Source organism: Podarcis muralis, chromosome 6, assembly GCF_964188315.1.
Source record: "Podarcis muralis chromosome 6, rPodMur119.hap1.1, whole genome shotgun sequence".
In the NCBI taxonomy this organism is placed as follows: domain Eukaryota; kingdom Metazoa; phylum Chordata; class Lepidosauria; order Squamata; family Lacertidae; genus Podarcis; species Podarcis muralis.
In genome coordinates, this window is record NC_135660.1 from 1,397,171 (window position 1) to 1,421,430 (window position 24,260).

Here is a 24,260-nt window from a genome sequence, read left to right on the forward strand (position 1 = left end):
TGGTGGAGGGCAAGGGGGACCATGGGGCAGGGTGCTCAGATTACGGCCACCAGACCTCCCCTTTCATGATGTAACCATGATGTATGAGTGATGTAGTTTGGTGGGGGTGTAACATGGGGATTAAAGGTAAAGGTAAAGGTACCCCTGCCCGTACGGGCCAGTCTTGACAGACTCTGGGATTGTGCGCCCATCTCACTTAAGAGGCCAGGGGCCAGCGCTGTCCACAGACACTTCCGGGTCACGTGGCCAGCGTGACAAAGCTGCATCTGGCGAGCCAGCACAGCACACGGAAACACCGTTTACCTTCCCACTAGTAAGCGGTCCCTATTTATCTACTTGCACCCGGGGGTGCTTTCAAACTGCTAGGTTGGCAGGCGCTGGGACCGAGCAACGGGAGCGCACCCTGCCGCGGGGATTCGAACCGCTGACCTTTCGATCGGCAAGCCCTAGGCGCTGAGGCTTTTACCCACAGCGCCACCAGCTAATAAAAGTTTGGGGGCTCTTTTGTTCGGGGCTTCCATCTTGCTTCATCTTACAGTGAGTTGGAGTCCTGTCGCGACAGTTCAACAAAGACCAAGCCTACTGGCTGCTGTTTTGTTCCAATTTTCCTGGTTGGTGTCCTTGCTTTTTTGTCCAAGGGAGCCCTCAGATATCTCCGTTAACAGGAGGAATAAACCCCACGTCCCACCCCATCTATGCATTTGGGTTCTCACAGAGAGCGAGTCAGCTGTGTCCATTTTCCAAGACTGCTAGATTTCTTTCTCTCCTCGTTCTGCCCCACAATGGATATTATTGCTTCTGGTCAGGGGTTGGGGAGACCAAGCCCCTTTCCAAACACCTTCCAATAGCTGGGTCTCCAGCTATTAGCTGCTAGGGCAATAGATTCCTCTGGCAGCTCTCCTATTTCTGTTATTTATTTCATAAAATTCATATGCCAATTGATTCTTTAAAAAAAAACACCACTCAAAGCTCTTTACAAAAAAGATAAAGCAATGACATTATCAACAAGAAAAGATAACGGTAAGAATCTAAACAATTGAAAAGTTAAAATGACAGTACTGTAGACTGAAAACAGATTAAAATTCACACCAACTTTCTAAACATCTTGTCTAAACAAGGATGTTTTTAGCAGGCACTGGAAAGAGTGCAGTTAAGGTTCCTGCCTGGTGTCAAGTAGCAGGGAGTTCCACCACACTAAAAAAATTGAGTTCATACAAATGCGGAAGAAGTGTTACATTTTATCTGCACAATCAGAATGAATTTCAGGAACCAAAGTGTTTTTTTTCTGTGCCGCCTGAGCAGGATCTCAACAACTTTTGTGTCCAGATTGTCACTTTTTGAAATATGGCAACCCTATTATAGTTAATTGTTGTTGCTTGTCTTCCCTCCCCCCCCCCCCCCCGCCGCACCCTGCTCCCAGTTGTGAAGAATATTCTTATGTTACGAATGGTCCATTAAGAAAGAGAGCTTGGAATAGGTCAATATCTATGTGGACTGTCCCTGGATCAAGGGACTTTCCTTCTTTAAGTTCTCAGAGTTCTTAACTTAGCTCAATGTTGTCATCTGAACTAGCCAGATGTTTAACTGAGAATCAATCACAGTCAGTCCATCATTTGAAAAATAAGACTTTAGAGACGTCTTACCTGTCAAAACCAAAAATCCCAAGTCCCAAACACAGCTTCAAACTAAGTTCAGTACAATGACCGTTTACACAAGCACCAGATATTGTTGTTGTTATTGAGTCGTTTAGTCGTGTCCTCCTCTATGTGACCCCCTGGACCAGAGCACGCCAGGCACTCCTGTCTTCCACTGCCTCCCGCACTTTGGTCAAATTCACGCTGGTAGCTTCGAGAACACTGTCCCACCATCTCGTCCTCTGTCGTCCCCTTCTCCTTGTGCCCTCCATCTTTCCCACCATCAGGGTCTTTTCCAGGGAGTCTTCTCTTCTCATGAGGTGGCCAAAGTCTTGGAGCCTCAGCTTCAGGATCTGCCCTTCCACGGCTGATTTTCTTCAGAATGGAGAGGTTTGATCTTCTTGCAGTCCATGGGACTCTCCAGAGTCTCCTCCAGCACCAGAATTCAAAAGCATCAATTCTTCGGCGATCAGCCTTCTTTATGGTCCAGCTCTCACTTCCATACATCACTACTGGGAAATGTTCATAGCATAGATCAGGCATTTCCAACAGGTAGACCGTGATCTACTGGTAGCTTGCAGGGGTGTCCCAGGTAGAATGGAATGGCTCAACAACTCCTGGCAATGAGTCTTTTTATACTGTGAGTAGATTGCAGTCTCTTGGGAGTTGACGTGCCTGGCATAGAAGACCCACCAGCCCCACTTAACTCCCTAGTCCATGGGAGTTGGACATGCCTGGAATAGATCATACAGGGGCTAGAAAACAAAGACCCAACAGCCCCACTTAACTCCCTGGTCCAACCTGCAGCTGTGCATGGGAAGCTTGTGGCAAGCAACCTCAATGTTGGCCAGGGCGACAGCAGAGCACATATGATAAAATGTCCCCTCCTTTTCCTTACACTTCCAACATATATTTGAACTAGTTTTGTACATTTTCCCTAACTGCACTGGTGCTGTGTACCATCTGTACATCATCTTCATGTAATTCTCCTTCAATAGGGAACAATCTGTAAATTTTAAATCAATTTTCCATAATTTCACCCAATCTTCCATCATAATGTTGTGACCTACATCTTGTGCCCATTTAATCATAACTGATTTTACCTCTTAATCTTTTGTCTCCCATTCTAATAGTATGTTGTATGTGGCCTTCAGTAATTTCACTTTCCCTTCGATCATTTCCGTTTGAAACCTAGATCTTGTATAACTAAATCCTTTCTTGCTGTCTTCCTTATGTGTTTCATATAGTTGTCGATAATGCAACCAATTCTGAAAGTGGTCTTTGATCTCATCATAATCTCTTAATTTCCATTTTCCATCATGTTCCTTTATATATCTGAGTTTTTAACACGGGGAGTCGTGAGCAAAATCCCACCAATTTCAATGGTGCTTACCCCCAAAGCAGTGGGGGGCTGGGGGGCGCGCACCAGTTGCAGCCTTGGTCCTCTGCTGAGCTTGTAGTGCGATCCTGACAAGGGAAGTGCTGACTGCAGAGTGAAGCAAACACGGCAGGTTTTGATGTGCCAAAGGGCTGCCGCCGCTTTGTGCTTTGGCATGGGAGGCCTTTGCGATCCCTCTCCACAGAGATGCCTCCAGTTAACCGTTACCTAATAACATCCATCTTGGCCCAGGAAGGAAAAGCTCTGCACAATGTTATCGCATTTAATCCGTTCCGCAGTCCTGTTCCGCGCGGCAGTTACCGGCAGAGATGCCACCGGCAATCTGTGCAAGTCGGTAAATAAATGATGTGGGATGAAGCCTCTGGTGAGCCGGCGGAGGAGAACGCAGGGAGCTCGCTCTAGCGAGAGAGAGCCTGAGACAGCGTCAGGGCCTAGGTGGAGAAGGTCAGGTGGGGAGCAGGAGCGAAGCTTGGCGGTCTTTGGCTGTCCCATGGGAGGTGGAGCAAGGTTGTTTTCTGCTGCCCCAGAACCAATGGATTCAAGTGGCAAGCAAGGAGATTCCCATTAAACATTGGGAAGAACTTTTTTTAAAGGTTTTTTATTCAAAATTAAAGCAAGACATATTATCCTAAAACATATCATCCTTGTTCCCCCCCCCCATTTTTCCTCCCTCCCCCTCCCCCCACCCCCCGACTTCCCTCAATTCCAGTCTTTGATTTCTCTGAAAATGCTGTTTCCTGCATGTTACAAAGTTGTATAGATCCTCAAACTATTTAGCTGATTATTATCAATAAAAAGTCTGTGAATGTTTATTCAAAACCTGCCAAGGAGTCCAGTTCGCTTTGTTGCATCTTCAAATACTTTGTAAAGGGTTCCCATTCATCCTTAAAGTCACAGTTATCCTTGTCCCATAGCTTGTAGGTCAGTTTTGCCAGTTCTGCATAGTCCACCAATTTTTTTGCCCTGATTCTTTAGTTGGGGTTTCTTCAGTCTTCCATCCTTGTGCTACCAGAACTCTACTGGCCGTTGTCACATACATGAACATTAGGAAGAACGTTCTGGCAGTAAGGGCCTTTCAGCCGTGGAACGGTCTCCCTCGGAAGGTGGTGGACTCCTCTTCATGGGAGATCCTTAAGCAGAGAATGGATGGGATTCTTCAGCAGAGATTCCTACATTGCACGGGGCTCAACTAGGTGGTCCTTGAGGTCCCTTAACTCTACAATTCTGTGATTCTGTGTTCTCCTGATGTGCTCTTTTGCCATATACAGTGATACCTCGGGTTACAGACGCTTCAGGTTACAGATGCTTCAGGTTACAGTCTCCGCTAACCCAGAAATAGTACCTCGGGTTAAGAACTTTGCTTCAGGATGAGAACAGAAATCGTGCTCTGGCAGCACAGCGGCAGAAGGAGGCCCCATTGGCTAAAGTGGTACCTCAGGTTAAGAACAGTTTCAGGTTTAGAATGGACCTCCAGAACGAATTAAGTTCTTAACCCGAGGTGCCACTGTAAACATGCCTCCTAGTCATCTTCTGCAGCATTTTTCTCTATCCAAGCCTCTCCATAGCTCTTGAATCTTTCCTAGAGTTGACTGCTTCAGTGTGTGTGTGTGTGTGTGTGTGTGTGTGTGTGTGTGAGAGAGAGAGAGAGAGAGAGAGAGAGAGAGAGAGAGAGAGAGAGGAGTGTTTCCTCTTCTGTTTCATCCAGAACAGCAGGGGTTAAACATATGCTAGTATTTGGAATACTGTTGTCAGGGCCGCCTCAGGTCCCAGCTCACATGAGACCAACGCCAAGTCCACTTTATTTACAAAAGTCTTTATTAAAGTACATTGTTTGTTCCACAGCCGCGGCGCGCAGCCCCACGTCTGTTACGCTTAGACCGCTGAAGTCCCCTCTGAATCAGTCCCGCCTCCACACCAGTTTAAGAGGCTTCTGCTAGTCCACCTCTTCCTGTCCTTCCTTTTCCGCAGGGTCTTTCTGCCCCCCTGGGTTCCCTCCCTCCAGGATTCCCCAGAGGCTGAATCCTCTGACGCCTGCTCCCCCCTCCTCCGTGCTTTGGGACCAGGCTCCTCCTCCGGGCTCTCCTCACTTCCGCGCGCCTCCACATTTGAACTTGGCGCGCGTACGCTGCTTCTGACCTTCCTCTTGACAGTTATACTACTCTCTGTACTACTCTCCGCCCCTTCCGGCAGGACGTCTTGCCCCGATCTCCTTCCCCTCTCTGCTTCCTGCTCTGCTTCGTCTGTCACACTGGGAACTCCACCCTCTTCACTCCGTTCCGGCTGGGAAGCCGGTCCCGATCTCCAACTCACACTCGGGGTTTCCCTGCTGCTCCCCTGCTCCTGACGAGTCCCCCCTGTGACTCCCCTTGGCCTGACCAGGGGCGCCCCTTTTTGGGAATCCTCCGATTCACTTGAGAGACTCATGGAAGCCCTCAAGTCATTGTCCTCCTCCTCCTCCTCGTTCCTGGATTCTTCCCCCTCGCTCTCAGTCTCCTCCCTCATCTGTGCCTCTCTCCCTGAACCCCTGACAGTTTTAGGGTTAGGGTTAGGGTTAGGGTTAGGGTCAGGGCCGCCTCAGGTCCCAGCTCACAAGAGACCAACGCCAAGTCCACTTTATTTACAAAAGTCTTTATTGAAGTACATTGTTTGTTCCACAGCCGCGGCGCGCAGCCCCACGTCTGTTACGCTTAGACCGCTGAAGTCCCCTCTGAATCAGTCCCGCCTCCACACCAGTTTAAGAGGCTTCTGCTGGTCCACCTCTTCCTGTCCTTCCTTTTCCGCAGGGTCTTTCTGCCCCCCTGGGTTCCTTCCCTCCAGGATTCCCCAGAGGCTGAGTCCCCAGACGCCTGCTCCCCCCTCCTCCGTGCTTTGGGACCAGGCTCCTCCTCCGGGCTCTCCGCATTTCCGCGCGCCTCCACATTTGAACTTGGCGCGCGTTCGCTACCTCTGACCTTCCTCTTGACAGTTACACTACTCTCTGTGCTACTCTCCGCCCCTTCCGGCAGGACGTCTTGCCCCGATCTCCTTCCCCTCTCTGCTTCCTGCTCTGCTTCGTCTGTCACACTGGGAACTCCACCCTCTTCACTCCGTTCCGGCGGGGAAGCCGGCCCCGATCTCCAACTCCCACTCGGGGTTTCCCTGCTGCTCCCCTGCTCCTGACGAGTCCCCCCTGTGGCTCCCCTTGGCCTGACCAGGGGCGCCCCCTTTTGGGAATCCTCCGATTCACTTGAAAGACTCATGGAAACCCTCAAGTCATTGTCATCCTCCTCCTCCTCGTTCCGGGATTCTTCCCCCTCGCTCTCAGTCTCCTCCCTCATCTGTGCCTCTCTCCCTGAACCCCTGACAACTGTGTACAGTTCTGGTCACCTCCTCAAAAAAGGATAATGTAGAATTGCAAAAGGTTCAGAAAATGACAGCCTTAGTGATTAAGGGGATGGAGCGACCCACACACCCCTTTGAAGAAACTTTTTACTCAGGTGAATGCGGGCACACCTGTGTAGCCGTTTGTGCAGAGACTGCATACCATACAGGGACTCTCTTAGGAGGAAAGGTTGCAATGTCTGTGGCTTTTTAGTTTAGAGAAAAGGCAAGAGAAAGGTGTCATGATAGAACTTTATAAAATCAGGAAGTGGACAGAGAAAGTTTGTCTTTAAACCTGGACATCCAAGAAGCTGAATGTTGGAAGATTCAGCACTAATAATAATAATAATAATAATAATAATAATAATAATAATAATTTGTTATTTATACCCTGCCCATCTGGCTGGATTTCCCCAGCCACAGTGGGCAACATACAGAATACAGTATCTAAAAACATAATAAAAACATCAAACATTAAAAACCTCCCAATACAGGGCAGCCTTCAGATGTCTTCTAAAAGTTGTGTAATTTTTTATCTCCTTGACATCTGATGGGAGGGCGTTCCACAGGGCGGGTGCCACTACCGAGAAGGCCCTCTGCCTGGATCCCTGCAACCTCACTTCTCACAGGGAGGGAACCTCCAGAAGGTCCTCAGAGCTGGACCTCAGTGTCCGGGCAGAACGATGGAGGTGGAGACACTCCTTCAGGTCTACTGGGCTGAGGCCGTTTAGGGCTTTAAAGGTTTCCAACCCTTTGAATTGTGCTTGGAAACATACTGGGAGACAATGTAGGTTTTTCAGGACCAGTGTTATGTGGTCTCGGCGGCCGCTCCCAGTCACCAGTCTAGCTGCCGCATTCTGGATTAGTTGCAGTTTCTGGGTCACCTTCAAAGGTAGCCCACATAGAGGGTGTTGCAGCTTTGTTGTTGTTGTTTAGTCGTTTAGTTGTGTCCGCCTCTTTGCGACCCCCTGGACCAGAGCACGCCAGGCACTCCTGTCTTCCACTGCCTCCCGCAGTTTGGTCAAACTCATGCTGGTCCCTTCGAGAATACTGTCCCACCATCTCGTCCTCTGTCATCCCCTTCTCCTTGTGCCCTCCATCTTTCCCAACATCAGGGTCTTTTCCAGGGAGTCTTCTCTTCTCATGAGGTGGCCAAAGTATTGGAGCCTCAGCTTCAGGATCTGTCCTTCCAGTGAGCACTCAGGGCTGATTTCCTTCAGAATGGAGAGGTTTTGCAGTAGTCCAAGTTAAAAGAAAGTCCTTCTTCACTCCCTCAGGAGGCAGTGATGACTACCAACTTGGATGGCTTTAACAGAGGATTGGACAAATCCATGGCCATTGATAGCAAGTGATGGCTACCAGCCACGATGGCTGTGTTCTGCTTCCACTGCTGGAGCCTGCAGTGCTTCCAAACGCCAGTTTCTGGAGACCATAGGAGAGGGGAGAACTCTTGTGTGGAAATCCTCCTTGCAGGTTCCCCACAATAAGCACCTTGGAAGTACAAACCATTTGGTTTCACTGCAAAACATCTGGGGCTGGTGGGAATTGTCTTCCAAAATATTTTGAAGTCCCCCTGGTTGGAGAAGGCCACTGCAGAGTGTCCCTTCTTTGCACACCCTACAGCTCTGGATTTGCAAGGCAAGTCTAGCCCAGAGCAAGCGAGGGAACATTTCAGATTCTGGAGAGGATCCGGTTCCTTTGGCACGCAATGTGTTATACACAGAGCCTGTTTCACCGCTTGCAGTGACAATGACTCAGTGTGTAGCCAGGGACTTGGCCAGACACCAGGGGATTCTCTCAGACCCACTGCCTGCATTGGGTTCAGGTTCTGTGCCAGCTCTGCTGTCGCCCTGGCCAATATTGAGGTCGCTTGCCACAAGCTTCCCGCGAACAGCTGCAGGTTGGACCAGGGAGTTAAGTGGGGCTGGTGGGTCCTTGTTTTCTAGCCCCTGGATGATCTATTCCAGGCATGTCCAACTCCCAAGAGATTGCGATCTACTCACAGTACAGTGGTACCTCTGGATGCGAACGGGATCCGTTCCGGAGCCCCGTTCGCATCCTAAAGTCAACACAGCCTGCATCTGCGCGTGTGCGGGTCACAATTCGCTGCTTCCACACATGCACGTGACGTCATTTTGTGTGTCTGCGCATGTGCGAGCGGCGAAACCTGGAAGTAATGCATTCTGTTACCTCTGGGTCACCACGGAGCGTAACCTGAAAACGCTCAACCATATTTAACCCAAGGTATGACTGTATGCCTGGCGTGCTCTGGTCCATGGGGTCACAAAGAGTCAGACACGACTAAACGACTAAACAACAACAACAACAATGACTGTATAAAAAGACTCACTGCCAGGAGTTGTTGAGCCATTCCATGATCTACCTGGGAACCCCCTGCAATCTACCAGTAGATCACGATCTGCCTGTTGGACATGCCTGATCTATGCTATAAACATAAGAGGAGCTTGCTAGATGAGGTCAATGGCCCATCTAGTTAGTTAGTCCAGCATCTTGTTCTCACAGTGGCCAACCAATGAGATGTCAGTGGGAAATCTGCAAGCCGGATTCAAGTACGAGAGCCTTCTCTCCTCCTATGGCTTCCAGCAGCTGGTAGTAGTAGTAGTAGTAGTAGTAGTAGTAGTTTAGTTGTTTAGTTGTGTCCGACTCTTTGTGACCCCCTGGACCAGAGCACGCCAGGCACTCCTGTCTTCCACCGCCTCCCGCAGTTTGGTCAAACTCATGCTGGTAGCTTCGAGAACACTGTCCCACCATCTCATCCTCTGTCGTCCCCTTCTCCTTGTGCCCTTCATTTCCCCCAACATCAGGGTCTTTTCCAGGGAGTCTTCTCTTCTCATGAGGTGGCCAAAGTCTTGGAGCCTCAGCTTCAGGATCCGTCCTTCCAGTGAGCACTGAGGGCTGATTTCCTTTAGAATGGAGAGGTTTGATCTTCTTGCAGTCCATGGGACTCTCAAGAGTCTCCTCCAGCACCTCAATTCAAAAGCATCTATTCTTTGGTGATCAGCCTTCTTTATGGTCCAGCTCTCACTTCCATACATCACTACTGGGAAAACCATAGCTTTAACTATACGGACCTTTGTTGGCAAGGTGATGTCTCTGCTTTTGAAGATGCTGTCTAGGTTTGTCATTGCTTTTCTCCCAAGAAAATTTCGTGGCTGCTCTCACCATCTGCAGTGATCATGGAGCCCGAAAAAGTAAAATCTCTCACTGCCTCCATTTCTTCCCCTTCTGTTTGCCAGGAGGTGATGGGACCAGTGGCCATGATCTTGGTTTGGAGTACATGTTTGCAAATCTCTCTCTGTGTTATAAATGGTGTTGGAGATACAGTCAGGTGGAAACCAGGCTTGCTGTCACCGTCTCCCCGCTGTGCCACCTGTGTCCCTCCCTGAATTTTCATTGCTTTAGTCAAGGTGAAATTAACTCAGTTAAAACCTTTCACTTCTTCAGTGCAAATATTTGGCAATGCTTTGTGGAGCCCCCGCTCCCCATCACCTTTCTGTCTTCTTTATTGCTTGGATTTCTGCAAGCAGCTGAAAACGCCCCCCATTAACCCCCCCCCCCAAAATAGGATAGGCTTTGCATATGATGTCTCCCAGGCTTTCCCTAAAGCCAAAGGCTCAGTCCACATGCACAAGCCCCACCAAAAATGGATGCACAAAAAAAGAGAATGTCCCACCACCTTTACATTACCATAATAATAATTATTAATAATAATAATTTATTATTTATACCCTGCCCATCTGGCTGGGTTTCCCCAGCCACTCTGGGCGGCTTCCAACTGAATATTAAAAACAGTACAGCATCAAACATTAAAAACTTCCCTAAAGAGGGCTGCCTTCAGATGACCATAGAAATATAGAGTTAAAGGGACCCCCAAGAGTCATCTATATTTCTTTTAAATGCTTTTTACTGGTTTTTCATTTAATACCAACAAAGTACAATAATACTCAACAGTCATTTACCCACATTCTTTCCCCACACTCTGCCGAGCACTGACTTCCTTCCCTCCCTCCAGCAGGTTTTCTTGCTTCAGTCACCTTTCCACAGTTTCTTATTATATCCAGTCAGTCTACGTCGTAAGATTTATTTCAGTCCTGCCAGAGTCTTCAAATTTCTACAGTTATATAATCCATAAATTTACTCCATTCTCTTTGGAATTTTGCTTCCTCCTGATTTCGGATCCTGCAGGTCAGTTTTGCTAGTTCCGCATAATCCACCATCTTCGTCTACAACTCCTCTATTGTTGGTAAATCTGGTACTTTCCATTTGGGGACTAACAAAGTTCTGGCAGCAGTCGTAGCAGACATAAATAACCTTTGATCTGCTTTTTCTATTTCCTCTCCCATCAAATCTAGCAAGAAAGCTTTTGGCTTTTTCGGGAAAGTGTATTTGAATATCTTTTTCAATTCGTTATAAATCCATTCCCAAAACTGTTTCATTTTCTCACATGTCCACCACATGTGGTAAAAATCTCCATCTTTATCTTTACATTTCCAACATGTCTTACTACTCATCCTATACATTCTCACCAATTTAACAGGTGCCAAATACCAGCGATACACCATTTTCATTATATTCTCTCTTAAGGTAGTACATGCTGTAAATTTTATACTCTTATTCCACAGTTTTACCCAAGCATCATACTCAATGTTATACCCCAAATCCATTGCCCATTTTATCATCGCCTCCTTTGTCTGTTGATCTTTTGTATACCATTCTAATAAGAAATTGCACATTTTAGACAATAATTTGGTCCTGCCTTCTAGTAATTCGATTTGGAATTTAGACCATGTGGGGGGCCAGACTATATTTTTTTGGGGGGAAATTAATGAATTCCTATGCCCCACAAATAACCCAGAGATGCATTTTAAATAAAAGGGCACATTCTACTCATGTAAAAACACACTGATTCCCGGACCGTTCGTGGGCCGGATTGAGAAGGCGATTGGGCCGGATCCAGCCCACGGGCCTTAGGTTGCCTACCCATGGTTGAGGAGCATCCTCCACCTTTGGGCTGGTGCTTCCCCCACTGGGTGGGGGGCGGTGGGATTACTCCGGGGGTGCTAAGAGGCAAGGGGGCAGCAATGGGGAGCTGGAGGTATAATTGCCTATCAGACTTTGACATCCAGCATCGCTGGATCAACTCCATCCATTTTGTGGCATTAATGAAGCTAAATAGTTTTAATTGGATTATGGATAAATGTGCAGTTTTGAATTTTATTGGCTTATAATCGTATAACCTTTTGAAGCAGAGGTTGGCTGGCCATCTGTCGGGGGTTCTTTCGCTGTGGCTTTCCAGGGGGTTGGGCTAGATGGCCCCTTGGGGTCCCTTCCAACACTACAGTTCTCCGGTTTTATGATTCCTTAATGAGTCAGGCCAGCCACTGCTTGGAATAATGTGGGGTTTTTTTTAATCGGTTTGGGGTGGATTTATGGAACCAAGGGGGACGGTGGCCTGAATGTTTGGGAGCTGGACAAACGCCCGGGTTAACACGCCCCGTCTTTGTCTCCCTTTCTCCTTGCAGAACCCCAGCTGAAAGGAATCGTGACAAGGTTATTCAGCCAGCAGGAATTCTTCCTGCAGATGCACCCAGATGGGACGATTGATGGGACGAAGGACGAGAACAGCGACTACAGTGAGTCTCTCTCTCTCTCTTTTCCTTTAGCTACCTGGTTATAAATCACACCCATTGCCTGGTCACCCTCACAAACACAGGCACTTCACAGTGGTCCCCCCCCCCTTTCCAGGCAAAGTGTTAAATTACAGCTAAGGCAGCTGTTCCCTGCGCTGGGTCCCCTGTCAGCGCTTCCCCTTTAAATAAATCTCTCCTGCATCGCTATTCTCACTTATTTCTTTCTTTCTTTTTCGCCCCTGACTCTGCAGCTGCTGTCTGGGGGTGGCGGGGAGAACAAAACTCTCGCTTCCCAAGGAGGGATGCCAAGGGAGGAAGCGAGAGAGATTTATTTGGATGGCAGATTGACTGGCTGGGGAGAGGAGGAGGAGGGTGAGAGGAGGCAGGGTGGTGCTGCTCCTGTCTCTCTGCTAGGAGGTAGGGAGAATATTCTTGCAGCAACACCCCCCAGGAAAAAAGAGACTTAGGCTTTGCTGGACCATAAAGAAGGCTGATCGCCGAAGAATTGATGCTTTTGAATTCTGGTGCTGGAGGAGACTCTTGAAAGTCCCATGGACTGCAAGAAGATCAAACCTCCCCATTCTGAAGGAAATCAGCCCTGAGTGCTCACTGGAAGGACAGATCCTGAAGCTGAGGCTCCAAGACTTTGGCCACCTCATGAGAAGAGAAGACTCCCTGGAAAAGACCCTGATGTTGGGAAAGATGGAGGGCACAAGGAGAAGGGGACGACAGAGGACGAGATGGTGGGACAGTGTTCTGGAAGCTACCAGCTTGAGTTTGATCAAACTGCAGGAGGCAGTGGAAGACAGGAGTGCCTGGCGTGCTCTGGTCCAGGGGGGGTCACAAAGAGGCGGGCACGACTAAACAACAACAACAAAACATGGAAATTGGGCAAAGAATGGGGTTGGGGAAGCGGTGAGATGTTCAGGAGTCCTTTGTCCTTCCAGCATCTGATAATGGAGTCCCGGTCTGGGTTTGGGTCATTTCAAGGCTCAGATCATCTCTGGAAATCCTTTTTAGAGTGCATTCATAAGAACATAGGCTGGCCTCAACCAGAGCCAGGGCTTTTTCGGCCGTGGCCCCGATCTGGTGGAATGCTCTGTCACAAGAGACTAGGGCCCTGCGGGACTTGACATCTTTCTGCAGGGCCTGCAAGACAGAGTTGTTCCGCCTGGCCTTCGGCCAAGGCACAGTCGGACCCCCTCCTTTGGTGATCCTCATAGAACTCTAGCCCAATGGTTGCCATGAATTTGATTTTGAATTGATTTTAAAATGAATTGATTTTAGAATGCTGTGTGACTTTTATTGTTGTTAGCCGCTCTGAGCCCGGCTTCAGCTGGGGAGGGCGGGATATAAATAAAATTATTATTATTATTATTATTATTATTATTATTATTATTATTATTATTAACATAAGGAGAGCCTTCTGTATTCTGCTCTGGTCAGACCTCACCTGGAGTACTGTGTCCAGTTCTGGGCACCACAGTTTAAGAAGGACACTGACAAACTGGAACGTGTCCAGAGGAGGGCAACCAAAATGGTCAAAGGCCTGGAAACAATGCCTTATGAGGAACGTCTAAGGGAGCTGGGCATTTTTAGCCTGGAGAAGAGGAGGTTAAGGGGTGATATGATAGCCATGCTCAAATATATAAAAGGATGTCATATAGAGGAGGGAGAAAGGTTGTTTTCTGCTGCTCCAGAGAAGCGGACACGGAGCAATGGATCCAAACTACAAGAAAGAAGATTCCACCTAAACATTAGGAAGAACTTCCTGACAGTAAGAGCTGTTTGACAGTGGAATTTGCTGCCAAGGAGTGTGGTGGAGTCTCCTTCTTTGGAGGTCTTTAAGCAGAGGCTTGGCAACCATATGTCAGGAGTGCTCTGATGGTGTTTCCTGCTTGGCAGGGGGTTGGACTCGGTGGCCCTTGTGGTCTATTCCAACTCTATGATTCTATGATTCTATGATTCTGGATCAGGCCAGTGGCCCATCTAGTCCAGCATCCTGTTCTCACATTGGCCAACCAAATATCCATTATGGAAAACCCACAGGTGGGATCTGAGCACAGGAGGAATCTCCTCTCCTGCTGTTTCAAGCAAGAAACTCTCAGAAATACTGCTGCCTCCAAAGGAGGAGGAAGAGACTGTCCAGTCCTCTTTTAAGAAGAAGAATTTGGATTTGATACCCCCCTTTATCACTCCCCTAAGGAGTCTCAAAGTGGCTGACATTCTCCTTTCCCTTCCTCCCTCACAACAGACACTCTGTGAGGTTAGTGGGGCTGAGAGACTTCAGAGAAGTATGACTGGCCCAAGGTCACCCAGCAGCTGCATGTGGAGGAGCGGGGAAGCGAACCCAGTTCCCCAGATTACGAGTCTATTGCTCCATCACAGCCTCCTGTGGGAGGGAGTTCCACAGATTAACCATGTGCCGCAATGAAGAAGGGCTTTCTTTTCCTGTCCTAAATCTTCCAGCTTCAATGAATGTCCACGAGTTCTAGTGCAATGAGAGGGGGGGGGAGCCTTCCCCCCCATCTGCTTTCTGCATAGGCTTCTGTCACACTTCCTCTTCCTTGCCTGTTCTCTGGTTTAGGAAGTCCCCCAGCTCCAATCTTTCATTTTAAGGGAGTCTCTTCAGCCCCAGAAATGCTGGGTGGCAGGAAGGGGGAATCTGCAGGCAAGGCCACCTCGGAGAACCAGCCCTACAGACCTCTTACAGATTAAGCTTTCGAAGTGTCCTGAAGGCCACCTACTCTAGCAGAAGCATGTTCTGGAAAACCTCATTGAGCCTTGAGCTTGTCTTACATCTCCACGAACAGGCAGCTCGCCCTCCCCAGCCATGCCCCAAACTAGGCTTTTGCCAAATTATCTCTCATCATTTAAACGCAGAAACAACCTAGTTGCATTTTTAAATGTATTTATTTTTTTGTAGAGGGGAATGCATTAATTCATGTTGAGGGACCCCCAGGGCAAGCCGGTGCTTTCACTGGAGGAGTCTCTAGAGCAAGGCAAGGCTGACTCCTTGCGTGGGCTACACTCCCCCACCCCAAATCTCTGTGAATAACACTCGGATTGCGTGTTAACATGATGGAGCCAGAGTGCGTCTTCAAGACCTCTGAACACCTTCACCAGCCTAGTGCCCTCCAGGTGTTTCGGTGAAGGCTGTCTGAAGCACGTCTTGTCGGAGAATCTGTTGGAAATTATGGAACAAAAACTGAAATGTGTGGGAAGGCTGTGCTTGCAAGAGAACCATGTAAGCAGGAGGAGCTGTTGGAGGAGGAAGGAGAGAAGGCTGAATGGTTGCCAGTTGCTTAAAGTCTAAATGCTGCTGTGTCTTGTACCCACCGTGGCACTTTCCTCTCTGCCCCAGGCAGGTTCAGTGGCGTCCGTTGTGATGCCGTTGCTGGGCTGGAAAAGCCTGTCGCAGTCGTTCATTCGCTGGTTAGTTCAAGACTGAATTACTGTGTGGGGCTCTGTGTGGGGCTTCCCTTCCACTTGACCTGGAGTCTGCAGTCATTGCAGAATGCTGCAGCACAATTGCTGACAGGACGGAGGCCTGCAAGATCTGTACTGGTTGCTAGTTTGCTGCAGGGCCATGTTCAATGTGTTACTATTAGTATATAAAGCCCTTGGGACCAGCTAATAATAATAATAATAATAATAATAATAATAATAATAATAATAATAATAATAATTTATTTAACCCACCCATCTGGCTGGGTTTCCCCAGCCACTCTGGGCAGCTTCCAAGAAAAGATTAAAAATGCAATAAAACATCAGTCATTAAAAACTTCCCTAAACAGGACTTCCTTCAGATGTCTTCCAAACATCAGATAGTTGTTTATTTCTTTGACATCTGATGGGAGGGCGGGTGCCACCACCGAGAAGGCCCTCTGCCTGGTTCCCTGTAACTTGGCTTTTCGCAGTGAGGGAACCGCCAGAAGGCCCTCAGAGTTGGACCTCAGTTTACCTGTGAGATAGTCTCCCCCTATAAATGCCCACTTGACCGCTTCAATGAAGGGCACCAGGGCACCATGTTTTGGGCTTCAGAAATGTGTGTTCTGATTTTTCAGTGCAGGGAACCCTGGCTTCATGTCAGCATCTTGCCTATGCCTTCCATCAGCTTCGGCTGGTGGCCCAGCTACGCCCCTATCTGGACAGGAATAGCTTAACTGCTGTTGTCTATGCTCTGGTAACCTCAAGGTTAGACTACTGCAATGCGTTATATGTAGGGATGCCTCTGAAGACGGTTCGGAAACTTCAGCTGGTGCAGAATTCAGCGGCCAGGTTGCTTTCGGGAGCAAGACGGTTTGAGCATCTTACACTGATCCTGGTCCGACTGCACTGACTACCAATCAGTTTTCGGGCTCAAATGCTGCTTTTGACCTATATAGCCTTAAATGGCTCAGTACCACAATACCTCAAGCACCACCCCTCCCCATATGAACCTACCCTGAGATCATCTTCTGATGCCCTTCCTGGAGAGGTTTGGAGGGTGGCAACACGAGAACAGGGCCTTCTCTGCAGTGGCTCCCCGTCTGTGGAATGCTCTCCCCAGGGAAGTTCACCTGGCGCCTTCATTATACACCTTTAGGTGCTAGGCAAAACATTCCTTTTTAACCAGGCCTTTGGTTGACCTTCCTGACATCCAACACCCTTTTAGAAAGTGGGGTTTTTTTTGGGGGGGGGATGTTTTTGGGTTATTACTTTTGGTTTGACTTTATATGTTGTGGTCTTGTTGTGAACCGCCCTGAGACCTCTGTGCATAGAGTGGTGTATAAGTTGTATGAATGAATAAATGAAGAAAGTTTTCAGGCCCTGATTTGGAAAGGGAGAAATAACATCGCTGGAGGGAGCTTAGAAAGTTGATTCCACGGCGAGGTTCTCCTTGTTGATCTTGAGGAGGGTTACCCTTCCTCTTCCCTGTCGTCTCCGAGACAGCCCTTCACCGCAAGACAAATGGATTGCAGAGAATGAGTGATGGCAGCCATTTACCTTCATTATCCGTAGTGATGTGCTCCATTTTTTCCCAGTCAAAAGTGCTTATAAATAGACTTGTTAATTGCAAGGTTTCAACGCACTGATGTGGCACCAAAGGTTTAGAAATAGTTTTCTGCCTCGACTGGCAGAGTTAGATAGGAAGGTCGCCCATCTCTCCCAGAGGAACCAGAGATGAGACTCACCAGTTCCAGTTTACATGTTTAAATTGGAGATTCCCCCACCCCTCGCATTTGGAATTCTTCAGTTATCCATGGTCCATTGTCCATTCTCCAGAGGCAGCTTAAGCTGGTTTTCAGGGGTGGGGGCAGTGGGATTCCCTAGGGGCAAGGGAGTATAGACCACTTCTAAATGCCATCTCCAACTCCTCAAAAGATTCCATCAACGGTGTCTCTGAAACTTTTACACATCACTTGTGAAGACAGGTGAACTAATGCCAGTGTCCTGGAAGGAGCAAAGATCACCAGTGTTGAAGCAATGATTCTTCAACATCAACTTCATTGGACTGGTCATGTTGTGCGGATGCCTGATGATCGTCTTCCAAAGCAACTACTCTATTATGAACATGAAAAATGGAAAGCATAATGCTGGTGGTCAACAAAAGAGGTTTAAAAACTCTCTCAAGGCAAAGCTAAAGAAATGTAGTATAAATACCGACAACTGGGAAACACTGGCCTGCGAGCGCTCCAGTTGGAGAACAGCCTTGACCAAAGGTGTCATGGACTTTGAAGGCTCTCGAACTCAGGACGCAAGGGAGACATGTGCTAAGAGGAAGGCACGCTTGGCAAATCCACACCGTGATCAACTCCCACCCAGAAACCAATATCCCCACTGTGGAAGGACATGTGGATCCAGAATTGGCCTCCACCGTCACTTACGGACTCATTGTTAAAGCCATGTTTATGGAAGACGATCTTACTCTGCTACGAGGGATCACCAGAGAAGGAGGAGGAGGTATAGATGCCTATCAGACTTTGAAAAGCTGCCTCTGGTTCATCAGTTTTGTTGACTAAATTAAACTAAATAGTTTCAACTGGAGTTTGGATAAAGGTGCAATTCATTGTTACTGTTATGAATTTTAGGGTGTTATTATCTTCCTTAGCGGGTTGTGCAGATCGCTATTCTGAACAATGCTTTTTGTAGGCTAGAGGGCCTTGCAGGTGCGTTGATGGAAGCTGGGGGGGAGGCAGTGGCCCCAAAAAGTACCACTGATTTAAAACAATGACAACGCATATATAAAACATCAGGACGAATCCAAGGCAGAAACCAATTGGGATAAAGATTGCATTTCTTTCTTTATTTCATAAAGGTTATATGCTGTTGGAAGTCCAGCAAAAGTCCAAAACATCTGGAGGGCGCCAGGTTGACAGAGGCTGATAGGGAGGTGGGCGCAGGGAGCCTGAGATGTCTTGGACTGGAGTGCTGGACTCAATGGCTTTCTCCTTCTCTTGCTCCTCCTAGCAATTTAAGCTAATTTCCCCCCTCTCTCTCCTTCCTTCCATCCTCCAGCTCTCTTCAATCTAATCCCCGTGGGTCTTCGCGTGGTGGCGATTCAGGGGGTGAAGGCAGGCCTTTACGTGGCCATGAACGCCGAGGGCTATCTCTACAGCTCAGTAAGTTCACAGCGTGGCTTGGACCTTGTCTCTGGGGCTGGTGGGATCGGACCAGGGTGTTTTTGTTGAGCATTCGTGGGCAGGGGCAGGGCCGGATTGAGGTTTGATGAGGCCCTAAGCTCCTGAAGGTAATGGGGCCCTTTCTATGTCCAGCTGTCCTTGGTCAACAACAAATTGTCCCTGTTTTTTGTGTTGAATATATGCTATATGGTAATTGATGGACCTCATAGGTATCTAAAGCCATTTCCGCATGTTGCCCTGCAACCAGTCCATGCAGAATGTAGGCACCCTATATATAAAGGTAAAGGGACCCCTGACCGTTAGGTCCAGTCGTGGATGACTCTGGGATTGCGTTGCTCATTTCGCTTTACTGGCCGAGGGAGACGGCGTACAGCTTCCGGGTCATGTGGCCAGCAGGACTAAGCTGCTTCTGGCGAACCAGAGCAGCGCACGGAAACACCGTTTACCTTCCCGCCAGAAGGTACCTATTTATCTACTCGCACTTTGACGTGCTTTCGAACTGCTAGGTTGGCAGGAGTAGCGACTGAGCAACGGGAGCTCACCCCGTTGCGGGAATTCGAACCGCCGACCTTCTGATCGGCAAGTCCTAGGCTCTGTGGTTTAACCCACAGCGCCACCCACGTCCCCTCATCCTATATACACAAATGAGCAAACCAGTGATATTTGAGGGAGCAGGTGAGCAGGCGGGGCCCATGACTTACATCATAGGAGCCTACAGAACACAAAACACTGCTGCTGCATGTAGGTTTTAGTTTATTTTATTTTTATCTTATATTTTGGAAATCTACATCCAGTTTTTTCCCTTTAATTTTTTTGGGGGCCTAAGCCATAGCTTGTTTAGATTATATGTAAATCCGGCACTGGGCAGGGCAAAGGCAGACACAACATTTTTAATACAGGAGATTTTTTCGCCTCCTATGGTGTGAACATGGGCTTCACCTGGGCTCTCTGCCTTAAAAAAAGAAATTAAACAAGCTCATATATGTTAAAGGCATACTATATACTGTATCACAAAGCTGCCTGGGGTAGGGGGAAGGTGTGTCGGTGATGTCGCAGGTGCTGGCCAGGGCTGCCTTTCCCTGGGTCTTCTTGCTGAAAACACGTAGAGCGGTTTGCAGTGGAGGCCAGTCGGTTAGGACAAAGGTGGCTCTGCCCCACCAACCTTGGCCTCCCCTTGTCATGCCAGCATCTGCCTGCCTTCTTCCTTACAACCAATCTGGGGGGGGGGGGGCAGGGGAGTGCTGCCTGTCTGTATCCTCTTCCTTCGTCTCAGTGTTGACCTTGAATAACTCAGTAGGGTTGTCAGCCCCCCAGGTCTGAGCTGGTGTCCCAGTTTGCCTGGTAGATGGAGGGCTTGAATAATGATGGTGGTTATGATTATTACCATGCATGGAGTACCATGCAAGCTTCAGCCCAACAGGAGCTGGCTGCAAATTCTAGCAAAGGCACTCCCCTCTCCCAATTAACCTCCGTCTCCAGATCAAATTATAGCATAGACACTTGGGGTGTGGGTACGTTTGCTGTCCTCTGCTTTGTTGTCCCATTTAACCTCCATCTGCAGGGCCCACCCCTGTGACCTCATCACCGCCCACTCCCATGACATCATCAGGGGCTCCCCCTAGTTCTCAGATCTTGAGGTCTGTCTCGTTCTTGACCTGGTAACCGAAAAACATTGGAATTATTGGGCTCTGTCCGCATGGGCACCAAGCTCTGCTGACTGTTTTTCCCCAGCTGCCCCTGGCAGAGAAGGAGGTGACACTTTTCCACCTGACCTAAGCACAAAAGGGAAGGCAGAGGCAATGTTGTATATGAGATAAAGAGCTGAGAGTTGAGCAAAAGGTCCTGCCAGCCTTATGTCACAGCTCCAGGGGAACCCTGGCAGAAGCCGCCTGGCAGTTGCCCAGACCTCGTTCCCTGGGCTTGAACCCCAAGGCCTGGCCCGACTCTTGCAGAAGATGATGTCTCAGTGACAGATCATGGTCCCCGGATGCATTTGTGGCCGGGCCGTATTCTGTACGCAGAGGAGCCACCTTGAATTAGCATATAGATTGATTATAATCCAGAGGAGTTCTGTCCAGGGATCAGAACAATCGGAGCTGGTCCTTTCCAGAAAGCAATAGGAAGTGGGCACCTCAGGTGGGGGTTCTGCAAGTGCCACCCAATGTGGGAGACGGGCTTGGAGCAGGAAGGGTCCCCCCTTCAGTTCAGTAGTGCGAGCACAGAAAAAGCAAAATCCCCAGTGAAACGAGATCTGTTTTTAATGAGTGCCACGGGGGTGTTTGTCTACTCTTTCATCTCGCTCTGCCCCGCACTGAAAGCGACTTGTGAGAAGAAGAAGAAGAAGAAGAAGAAGAAGAGTTTGGATTTGATATCCCGCCTTTCACTCCCTTTAAGGAGTCTCAAAGCGGCTCACATTCTCCTTTCCCTTCCTCCCCCACAACAAACACTCTGTGAGGTGAGTGGGGCTGAGAGACTTCAGAGAAGTGTGACTGGCCCAAGGTCACCCAGCAGCTGCATGTGGAGGAGCGGAGACGCGAACCCGGTTCCCCAGATTAGGAGTCCACCACTCTTAACCACTACACCACACTGTGAACATTTATTGTGCAAACCAGTGGGTTCCAAAGTGGGTGGGATTCTTAGTGGGGTGCTAAGAGTCAGCAGGGAGTCGCTGGGGGCGCAAATAACTCTCAGGCTTTGAAAAGCTGGCATCGCCAGGCCAGACCACGTTCACCAGCCCTTGGTTTAATAGTTTTAACTGGCTTTGAATAAACGTGTAATTAACTGTTCCTGTTCTGAATTCTTTGTGTTCTGTTCTTCTTTAGTGGGCCACGCAGACCACTGTTCTGAATGATGCTTTTTATAGGGTAGTGGGCACTGGGGGGATGAGTTGATGGGGGCGGGAATCCACTTGGTATAAATCTTATTTTTGCAACGTGTGATGCATCCAGCATGGGGTTCTCTGTGTCTGGATGGACTGATGGAAGAAGGCTTTGTCTTGTGCCAAAATCTACCCAGATCCGATGCTCAATGTGGGGAAGGTGGTGGGATGGCAAGGGGCAGGCGTTGCAAGGTGGGAAATTGGAGCGAGGAGGGGCTTTAAATCTTCCTGTTTGACGGATTCCAGCACAATTGCTTTTTAAAATGGTGTGGAAGGGCAGAGAGAGGTTAACTGCCAGGGGACTCATTTAAAATAAATAATTGATCCTTGCTGATTTATTAAATAGGACCGGTAGTTTGCTAGCGGTGTGTTCATGCTTGACTTTATTCCGCTTGACTGCTGCCTCATTAAAAGCCGTCATTAAGGTGTGCCTTTCGTCCCGTCCTGCATATGAGGCGCAAAATGCAGCTGGGAAAGATCCTGGCTCCATCGTTTTGCATTGTGGGGCATCCATCACCATGCGTGGGCACAGTCCCCTGGCATACACTTATTTAACTGCCCATCCTGCTGGATGTAAGCCTTATACACAGAAAGGCCTTAGGGTGCCCACCCATGTCTTAAATCTTCTCTGACGCACATCAGAAGTGGACCATCATGTCCAACATCCTGTTCCCACAGTGGCCAACCAGATGCCTCTTTTGGGAAACCACCAAGCAGGATTTGAGCAGCAGAACCATCTCCTTTCCTGTCGTTTCCAGCAGCTGGTATTCAGGGGCATTGCTTCCTCCCACTGGGGCGGGCAGAACAGAGCCATCCTGGCTGGGAGCCACTGATCATTCTCTCTACCCCCTCCATGGATTTGTCCAATTGTCTATGAAAACCACCCAACATGGTGGACCTCACTGCCTCTTGTAGGAGCTAGTTTCATAACTTAGTTATGTGCTGAGTGAAGGATGTTCTCCTCTCCAGATGAAACACATGTGGCTCTTTTAACCCCTCCCTGTGGTTTTCAGACCCCCTCCTTGTCCCAACTGCCTTCCCCTGTTCATCCTCCAGTTTCTCCTTACTACAGAGTGTGGAGATCATGCAGGGTCCCCGGACGTTTACCGGTCTATTGATCCCTGTGCCACCACTCTGCTCACTTCCCCACTGCCACCAACCAGTTACTCTTGGGTAAAACACTGAGTCCAGTCAGTTGTTAAAAGTGAACAAACAAAAAAAGTTTATTTTACAAAAATTAACAAGTTTATGGTGCTGGAGGAGACTCTTGAGAGTCCCATGGACTGCAAGAAGATCAAACCTCTCCATTCTGAAGGAAATCAGCCCTGAGTGCTCACTGGAAGGACAGATCCTGAAGCTGAGGCTCCAAGACTTTGGCCACCTCCTGAGAAGAGAAGACTCCCTGGAAAAGACCCTGATGTTGGGAAAGATGGAGGGCACAAGGAGAAGGGGACGACAGAGGACGAGATGGTGGGACAGTGTTCTCGAAGCTACCAGCATGAGTTTGACCAAACTGCGGGAGGCAGTGGAAGACAGGAGGGCCTGGCGTGTTCTGGTCCAGGGGGTCACGATGAGTCGGACACGACTAAACAACAACATGGTGTATCAGATAATATTCCTGTCAGTATCTTAACTTTAGTTTCTTTACCAGCCTATACCTTCCTAATACTTTCTGACTGATTATCTCAACTGTTTGACTGCCTCCTCTTAACAAATTCTCTCCCTCTCTCACACCAGACTAGCCCAATCCACAGACTTATCTTCTTGGTCTCTTCTAACTCCAGACTGTCTCCTCAACAACCCTAATTCTAACTCTCTAAAAACCTGTGTGCTTAAACTTATACACCGTTAACTCTGCCCCTGGGTTCCCATTAGTTAGTCATTTTACAATTAGTAAACCCTTTCCCTATGAACCCAGTATGATGTCACACACATAGGAGAGCAAATGCCACACAGAGGTTTTCAAGTTTAGGGGGTTCACGGCTCCCTTGACCAACTACCTTCTTTCTGCGGCACCCCTGTGGGGTGCAGGAGCCCAGTTAGGTCACCCCTTGCCAGCAGACCTGGCAGCCCCTCACCCTTTTCGAACACCCTCCCTTGTGGAGAGTTCCTTCAGCCTCCTCTCCCCTCCTTGGCAGTCCTCTGGGCAGCCGCTGCTGCCACCTCTGGTCTCTGAGGTGCCCCACAGAGAGGTGCCTCCTCACGCTGCCCCACAGGGGCCTGGGAAGCACCCCCTGACCAGCCCCAGAGGCACCATTTTCCTGCGCAGCTTGTAGCCATGGCTGCGGCAACAAACAGCTGTGCAAGCCTTTGGGAGGCAGAGATGCTAGAGGGCATCAGAGGAGGGGGGGAGCAAAGAGGGCCCACCAGCCAAGGCACCCCAGGGTGCCACGGCACACTGGTTGGAAACCACTGCCTTCCTATATGGGGTGTAGAGCTGGACCCCGGAGCCTTTTCCAGGATTTAGGTCTCCTCCGCCCCCCTCCTTTCAAAATCCGGATCTGCTTTGCCGCTGACAAGGAAGTCCCTCTCTGCTTAACTCTGGCTCTTCATTCCCTTTGAGTAGGCAAGGGATAATTAAATTATTTACTGGAAGTGGTTTGGAAAGCAAAGAGTGCAGTCTTCAATATTTAAAATCTCATCTCCTTGCAGCGGGGAAGGGAGTCTGTGCAGCTGATAGTTTGGGATGCAGGAGTTACAGCTTCGTGTGGC

General features: G+C 48.8%; 1 protein-coding gene across 3 annotated transcripts in view; it reads left to right on the top strand.

Moving 5' to 3' along the window:
- FGF12 (fibroblast growth factor 12) overlaps positions 1-24,260 on the top strand; it is a 231,185-nt gene that overhangs the window by 153,721 nt on the left and 53,204 nt on the right. For all 3 annotated transcript variants that reach the window (XM_028731820.2, XM_028731819.2, XM_028731818.2), the window contains 2 exons: positions 11,937-12,047; positions 18,546-18,649. In XM_028731820.2, the coding sequence (XP_028587653.1) occupies positions 11,937-12,047; positions 18,546-18,649 (215 nt within the window). The remainder of the gene's footprint in view (positions 1-11,936; positions 12,048-18,545; positions 18,650-24,260) is intronic.